The sequence below is a fragment of the Echiichthys vipera genome (genome assembly GCF_963691815.1).
Source record: "Echiichthys vipera genome assembly, chromosome: 14".
Lineage (NCBI taxonomy): Eukaryota > Metazoa > Chordata > Actinopteri > Perciformes > Trachinidae > Echiichthys > Echiichthys vipera.
The window spans coordinates 14,996,130-15,005,167 of record NC_139839.1 but is presented as its reverse complement, the minus strand read 5'-3'; the positions used below and the strand labels follow the sequence as shown (position 1 = coordinate 15,005,167).

The 9,038-nt window shown below is 42.9% G+C and overlaps 1 protein-coding gene across 1 annotated transcript; it reads left to right on the top strand.

Moving 5' to 3' along the window:
* Positions 1–5,921: 5,921 nt before the first annotated feature.
* Positions 5,922–7,946, top strand: LOC310957040 (uncharacterized protein; the record flags this gene model as incomplete). Its single annotated transcript, XM_083927450.1, has 1 exon — positions 5,922–7,946. One exon carries the CDS (start codon positions 5,922–5,924, stop codon positions 7,944–7,946), a length of 2,025 nt encoding a protein of 674 aa, XP_083783576.1.
* Between the last annotated feature and the right edge of the window lie 1,092 nt (positions 7,947–9,038).

The following is a 9,038-nucleotide window of genomic DNA, read 5'->3' as shown; positions in this document are numbered from 1 at the left end:
GAGCGTAACATTTTGAATCAGGCCACACCATAATGGCTTAATAAAGTTGGCCTCGTGTGACTGACGTCTGCAGCTAATATCCAATTAACCTTAGAACATCACTGATAATATAGAGTCCCTGTCTGCGGTTAACAGAACGTACAGTGCAAGTATTAACACAGCACACGCAGACAAAGAAAACACATCCATAAACATGCACACACCATACACACACACACACACACACACACACACACACACACACACACACACACACACACACACACACACACACACACACACATACACACACACACACACACACACACACACACACACACACACACACACACACATACCTGGAAATAAAAGCCTTGCTGCAGTGAGAAACAAACCCATATGACGACTGACAGCTGAATTTAGTGGCACACAAGGCCATGAGCGGAAGCTTGCCGCTGATAAATGAAGTGTATGGAAATGAGCTTGGCTTTAACATTGTGAATCCACTTGTTTCGACATTATCCAGCACATGAATGCCAGTAATGTCTTTCTTTAACTTCAGGACAAAAAGAAAAGAAGAATATAAGACATAACTGTGTACTTATTTGCCCTTGAACCATAATGCACAAAATGCTCCAATACAGCAGACCTTGGGAATGACTGGTTCACAGTGGAAGTGGTTTTTATTTTATACTAAATAAAAGAACAGAGGTGAATTCACATGAGTAATTCACATGAGTGGGTCATGTAATCAAAGCATCCCCCATCAGTTGTTTACTTCAGCGAGGCTTTGATTCTTATCTTGTTTCAGGTAGCACTAGTGAGGTCGAAAGCCTTCGGGCAGACTTATGTCAATCCTGAACCGCTACTTTTCAGCAAAGCTGCTGAAATGTCCTCTTTGCCTTGAATTTGATAATGATCGGAATTAGAGAGTGCATACACACAATCATCAAAAAAAGCTTCTTTTTTTGCCAGCAGTGGGCTAAACTTTCATATGCATTGATTTGTGGGTAGCACTTGATAAGGGGTACGGATCAGGTAATGCACAGCTAATTCATGAGTCATGAGGATTTAATTAATCATAAATGAAGGCAGGCGGCATTAGGGATTTGCGTTGGTTACTTTTAGGAATTATTGAGCCACTATGAGTGTATGTGATTAGAGAGTGCTTTATTTAAAATTCATCAAAGTCATACTTATGCGACCAAATAAGCTGGTTAAGTCACATAGAAAACAGCATTTCAGACCCATGCATTAGATCGACTAAAAGCAGAACACTACCTTTTCTCCTAAAAATATGAGGCTGTTGTATATTTTGGCAAAACCATGAGCACTTTTCACCTGTTTAGACACAACTTTCCAACACATTTTCATTGTGATGCACCTGTGCTGCATAATGGTAAGCACAGGTAGCAAAAGTCAAACACAATTAAAGCACAGTTGTCACTACTTGGACACAACAACTCAAAATTGATAACACTTGTGGCTAATGATGTGAGGGAATATATAAAACCAGTTCAGACAGCACTGATTTGTGAGGCACTACAATGGATAGAAATCTGAGAGGAAGAGTTCGTGTGAGAGGAGGTCGAGGAGGTCAAGGTGGTCAAGGTGGTCAGCGAAGACAAAGAACAGTAATATCTGATGAAATCAGAGCTACTGTGATTGACCATGTTCTTGTCCATGTTATGAGCATGAGAGTGTCCACCATAATCCAAAGATTTAGAGAAGAGAATAGCTAATTATCTTTTTTGACATTATAGTACAGTATGTACATGTTGAGAGCAAATTACTGTATGACATATTACAGTATATACTGTACCACAGTATACTGTATGTAAATATATGTTTCAGTACATCACTGTGCCAATGTACTGTAGTATTGTAATGGAGGGTTAGTCTAACTGTCTGTAGTTTTCCATATATATGTTTTGTAACTGCATGTTCTCTTTTTGTAGAATTGAAAGACTGCCACATGGGGGTGGGAGGACATGTGGCACATGTACACAAGCGGCAAATGCATATGATTTCTGTTGGTGTTGTACAAGTGCTGCGTGTAAATGCACAAGATTTCTGTTTTTTGTCTTTGTGTAAAGTGCTAAATGCAAGTTTTTTTGTTTTGCAAGATGCATTCAGCTTCATGTCCTGAGCATTGTGTTTTCTATTTTCCTATGTAGTGTTTAGTGACTGCTCAGTAGTGTTTTTAATTTTGATTGACTTGGGGCACGATTTGACAACAAAGTTCAGTTTTGGGCACAGATTGAACTGTTTTGAGGTGAAAGTTTGGTTTTGCAAGAAGAGTCTGAGGTTTTGTAAATGTAGCTAGGGGTTTGTGTTCACAGTTTGGAGAAAAGGAGAGAAGCTTTCAAGAAATGTGTCTTAGCAATCGAGAAAAACTGTAAAAATCATCTACATCACAGTAGGGGGTGGCCCTAAGGGTTCTTAAATTATTTTTGTTGTTCTAATGGTTGTTGTTGCTGTTGAAATGAGTGTAGAGCATGTAGCACAGAAGGAGTGCACTGAATACCAAAAACATCTAGCGAATGCCAGTTGACAAGTCAAGTCCGAACAGATAGGCATGTTTGAGCACATGTCAACAGTTACACATAGTTCACATATACTGTAAATGGCAGTTTGATTAAACTGCTTCAAATTTTATGAGAATTGGTACTGTTGCATGATCAAATGCATGGGACTGAATTGCCCTCCTTTATGTACATAACTGGATTCTAGCTAACATGGGGGCATCCAAAGTTTCTAACCAACCACATGAATTCATGAGGACTTCTTTTCTGAATGGTGAGCAACGACAATTCATGCATTCTGCGTCGTTCATTCATGCATTTGATCGTCCTGCATCGCTCAAGCATGCGCTTTTGCACCCTTATTGTAAAAGCGTTGCCGATTTGGACACAAATGGTTACTCACTTGTGTTTCTGTGGTGTGAAAGAGAATGGTGACATGTTAAGAGCACAATGTGCGGCTGACAAGAGGAGGAGGAGGAGGGGGGGTGGAGCAGCCAGAAATGATGTGAGACAGCGGGTGGAAAATTGTGCAATCCCTGGAAATTGAGCAGAAATTGAGCAAGCAAAGCACGGCTGCTCCCACGACCCATGAGCCATGTAGCCACCGAAGATCAGGGCCACCTCAGACAAAAGCCTAACAACCATGCTGCAAGAGCAATCGGCCCCCCGAGTGCACACCACTTTTCTGTCTGAAGCTGCAGATTCAAAGGCACTGATTCGTCGAAGCATGTCATTAAATGACCCTAATTGATGGCTTGTGAAGGAGGTCATTCTATTTTTTTTCTCCCCCCTCTCCAGCTCCTGAATCTGAAAACAGGCTGAAGCAGAGGAAGGAACAAGGGAGGAAGAAGCAACACCCTAACCTTTAATATGTGAGAAGGAAAATGGCAGCGTACCAGCTCTATCTCTACAATTTTCTCTTTTCATTGAGGAAAAGTACTATTTCATTCATGCCATTTCCGTTCATTCATCAGCTGGGGCCAGCCTAGACTCACAGTGCCATCTCCACACCAACATTCTTATCAATGGAAGTGACGTCAGCACTGCCTGCAGCTGGGGGAGGGGTGGGGGTGGAGGGTGGTCACGTGGTCCAGTGAGGGGGTATATACAATAAAGTTGCGCTGACAGTGGGGCTGAAAAACATTCACTCAATTGTACATTAGCGGCAGGGCTGCTGCCATACAAACACACCACACAACTAAATAAAGATCCGACAACTTTTTTTTTTCTTGATGTTGGTCACAGGTTGAAGAGCGAGAGGGGGGGAAAAAGACAGAAATTCTCTCAGGTGATCCACCATTCATGAAATAATCTTGGCTTTACCCGCGTTGCGAGTTTCACCATTTCCCCGGCCCCCAGTGGGACTCCAGGTAAGTGGAAGAAATCTCATTTTGTCACCGTTCATTCATAATCAGATGGGTCAGGACACTTTTATACTGTGATTTAATGAGTCATTATTGAATTCAGATTTGTATCTGTTTAAAGGGGGGGGAGGAGTGGTGCGTGTTTTAGGTTCTAGGAGTGTGGAAGCATTTCTCAACTTTATCAGAAGAATTCATCTGTTTGCTGCAACTGGGCGACTATTGCTTGTCTAACTGTAAAGCAGACATGCACTGCGACTAGATACAATCATGCGATCTATTTTTTTAAAGTAAAACGAAATGCATGTTTTAACTTAAGCTATAGATAAATAATTCATTCAATTACTTTATTTAAAAAAAAAACTTATATATATATATATGTATATTATTTTAATAAACTGAGAAATAAAATACATTAATTTACAAACCATTTAATTATGTATTGATATGTTTTCATGATTGATCATCGTAAAAAAACAATAAACTGTGCATTATTTTCAGGGTGTTATTAAAGAAGCCTCAACAATGCGTAGATAATTATGTATAAGAAATATTTATGTGTGCAGCTGTTTCTCAAAAGCCCATGTTAAAAAAACGGTCGATATTTTTCAAACGTGAATACAACAAAAAATTCGTGGGGATTTAAAAGCCACTGTCAATTGTTATTAAATTCAAATTAAATTAGAGTCGAAATCCCGTCTTCTGCAGGCCAGTTACCTTATGGAGTGGATTTGTTTCGTTTTCCACCTTGCTGATCCAGTTTATTAAAAAAATGAAATAGTTAAAATTTTGGTTGCATGCTGTGCTGCCCAAATTTGAGCTTGTCTGCATTCCACCACTGCCACTGAGGAGAGACATGCCCACACCACGCAAGGACAAAGACGCGTTACTTACTGACTGCTTCCCCGTTCCTTGTGCAAAAAAAGACTTTATCCTCTAAAAAATGAACATCGAGCTCATCTACAATTTGGATGGACCAATCAGGGGCCGTAGGGTTAAATAACTCAACCGTAGCCACCAGCTTTACGCATGACTTTCCCGTGCGTGCCGTCTTTATACCTGTGCCCTGGCCACATCGCTTTGACGCATGGAATACCAAAAATCACAGCTAATACAGAGACAGAGCATGGATCAATTGGTATTTTCTATATTTTTCTTATGAAAAAGACGTTTTGCGCTTAAAATGGCCAGTGCGTGCGTTCTGGTTGGGTTGGCTTGGAGGAAGAGGTGAGACATTTTTTTAAATGCCAGAAATTCAGACTGAAAATTCAGTACATTCGTTTCATTACCGTTATTGCAGTTTACTCTGTTAGATCTCACGAGAAGACAAAAAAATATGAGAGCATGCATCCAATCACCCGTGCGGTGTAGAGATAATGACTGGGTTAGCGCGCGACAACAGACAAAAATTGCTCATGTGTAGGTTCAAAGCGCAATGTCTGTATGCAAATGATTACCTTCGTCTTGAAAGACATGGCAAATTAGATATTGAAAGAATCACGACTGGTTTATACGGTCGGATCAGACCTTCATCTCTGTGTTTCCAGGTGGTTGCAATAGCAAAAGAAGGGACTTATAAGAAATGTTATAAACTAGAATTAAAATTTTCATCAAAAAACATAAAGAATACCAAAAATACATGAGAGAGGGAAGCGTGCAACTTTCTTTGTTAGGAATGGCTCATGACTGCGTTTGGCTGCGTGCTTTGTTCTCAATTCAAAACTGCCCACAGTGTTAACTGCTTTTGTATGGTGGCTTCATGGTGGAAATATATATTGTGTTTAAATTAGAGAATGGTAATCTCTTTGCTATTTTAAATTTACACCAGCTCTAATCCTAAATTCAGTGATGAATTTCATTATACAATTTGAATATACACCAAACAGCTGTATATTATTTTAATGATCCAGATGTGCTCATATTGGCATTTGATATTCCACATAATCATGAATCCAGACCAAAAACAAATGTAAATAATTTCTCGTGTCTTTTGTTCTCTCCCTCTGCCTTCTTCCTTTCTTCTTCAGGTGCTTAACCTCCCTCCTGCCAGTTCTGCATGGTCATGACCTGTCATCACGCCCCTTCCACAGCCCACCTCATCCTATTGGTCCTGCTCATTGTCACTCAAGAGCTGACTGGCGCCGCCCCTGCGTGGGGTGAGGGAAGGGAGGGAGGGGTGGAGGGGCGCACCCGGACAGACCTTAAAGAGGACAACCTCACCCCCTTTCTCTCGCCCCCGCCCCAGAGTTTCTCCAGCCCTGACAACATGTCGCTAGACCAGGGCTGGGGCCCGGGTCAAGATAACCAATCAGATAAAGTGATGGACCCTGCACAGGTGCTCGCCGTTCTTTTGGAGGCCCTGGACCACCCGAGGGAGAGCGAAATCCAGGCAAGCAGAGACAGAGACTGGGAAGAGGAGCCCAGTCAGGAGCTGCCCTCTGTTGAAGGCCTGGAGGGTGGTGAGATAAGGAGAAGAGGGAAGACAGAGGGAGAAAGGGGGGTGGAGGAAGAGGGGCGAGGGGCTGATAAGGCTATTGAACAGCTAATTGTAGACCATTTGACAGCTGCTCAGGGTGATAACTTAAAGGAAAGAGATGAGGAGGATAAAAACACAAGGTCAGAGGAGGATCCAGGGTGGTCTGTGGAGGATGTAGGAGCTGATAGTGTAAATGAGGAGGAAGGGAAAGAAGAAGATGCAGGGCATGAGGAGGGAAATGATTCAGAAAGTTTCTTAAACAAGGCCAGACCAAGTTTGGCCTCACAGGGAGATGATCCCTCTCTGCAGCGCAAAATAAGAGGCTACTTCCAAAATATTGACTTGGGTCTCCAAGACAATGAGATCCTGCCTCCTCTGAAGGGCTACAAGGCATACAACACTCAGCTAGCACGAGCCGGAAAGAAGCTGCACTGGGATGAGAACCAGTCCCAAAACCAACCCGTCAAGGGGGGCAACTTCATGGATGACTTTGAGGATGAAGGAGAGGAGCTGGAGGAGGAGGTTGAAGAAGAAGAGGAGAGCCTCTCCCACATGGAAGAGGAGGCAAGAGCACGTGCAGAGAAACAGGAGGTGCTCCGGCAGCAGGAGGAGGCGGAGCGAGCCAGAGAGGAGGAGCAGAGGCTGGCAGACATCGCCTCCGATATGCTGCTGCAGTACATGGGGAGGAAGCAGCAGTCCTACATGAAGCCCCGGCAGAAAAGCAGCATGGGGCCCGCCAGCAACACCGCAGAGGACAAGCGCTCTGAGGAGGTCATCCCCGATGAAGATGACCTGGACCAGCAAATGATCGACAGGCTGATTGAAATCAGCAGCAAGCTGCACCTGCCTGCCGATGATGTGATTGAGATTATTAGTGATGTGGAGGAGAAGAAGAAGAAAAGGAAAGAGTTACAACAGCTGCCTAGCAACAGCAACCCTGTCGTCCCGCGCTTCAGGCCTCTGGTACCTCCTCCTCTAGCTGCTCCACCTATCTATCACTACACAGCCTCAAAAAACCCCAAGAAAGCCCCTTATAGGTACAACAAGTCCAACAAGAAATGGCACAAGGACAAAGTCCAGTCATACAAGCAAGACTATTGGTATAAGCCTCAGAAGCAGCTTGACTACTGGTATAAACCCCAGAAACAGTTTTTAGCATTCCCCTCCTATCCATACTACCAGAAGCCATATCGAGCATACTACCCTGTTTATTTCCCATATCCCAAACCACAATATTATGGCAAGCCTCCCCCCTCCAGAGACCAGCCGTTCGGCCCCCAGGAACTTGACCTCCAGGCCCCAAGGCGCAGGCACAGGGCTGGGGGTAAGAACCGTGGACAGGGCTGGAGACAGCAGCCCGCGCCACGTCTGCCTCTCACCCCTTATATCTCTAACTATATCCTTCCTCACCCACGGACCTACCAACCCCTACCTCCACCCAAACCAATAACCCCGCCCAGGAGAGGCAGGCGACCCCCATACTACTATCAACAAGTTACACCGGGAAATGACTATGAGGAAGACGGCCTGGTGCCTCAGCTGGACAGTGAGGAGGAACTGGAAAACTTTATTGAGAGGATCTATATGAAACGCAGAATGTATTGAGAGACTTTTTGGAATTGGATTTGTCAGATCAGAGGGACTGACAGACGATAGATATACAGTAGCTGGAGAAAAGCTAAAACAGAGGTGAAAAAAGTCTCAGAGGAGTTATGTGTTTTGAGCCTGACGGAAATGTATGGTCACGAAGGAAAAGTTAGATTTATGTTTCTTTTTATCGCTGTATTTTTTATTAATTTTTTTCTCAGTCAGGGAGAGGGTGAAGGGGTCCCAGTTTAAGCTCCCATGTTCAGCCTCTTGCTCAGTTTACATTTTAAAACAGAACATACCATGGTGTATGTCTGCCTCCATTCAGGTCAATCTCTGATGCTCTTGCATTATTCAGAGTTTTCTAGAGGACGCACAAACACACACACACACACACACACACACACACACACACGCACGCACGCACGCACGCACACACTAACACACACACACTAACACATATACGCAATCATCAACACCTACATAAGCACCTTTTTGACACATTCACAAGATGTGCCCATTGTAAGAGAACCATGTTTACAACATCACTTTGTAACTTTTGTTTTATATTCTGTATGTCATATTACAAAGCTAAAGTAGTTCAATGACTTCTTAGTGACACAAATCTAAAAAAAACTAAACTAAACACTTCTATTGTCAAATGTTCAATGACAGTATATTTTTGTTGTATTTGATGTGTGTAGATGCCTTTCTTATCCGGATTGGATCAACTTTAAACAGCTGCAATTTGTAAAGGTGCCAAACACGTACATTTCAAACCCAAGATTTTAAGATTTTTGCCTTACAAGCAGCATGGTTCTATGAGGGAAATATCATGTTGCATAATATTATCATCACAACAGGTCCCAATGGAGAAACCCTGTGGACTCCAAAAGCACAAACTTAAATACTAAACACTTCCAACCTGGTGGACGAAGGCTTTTCAATCATTTTGGGATCCAGAGGTTATTGTGTCAACATATTTATGGCAGATAATCACCATCACCACTACCACCATACAGTACTCCTTGACCTCAGGAGTCCTTCCACATTTTCTCTCTCCTATTCACATCTTCACTTTCTTACACGTCCCATTTTTCTTGCATCATC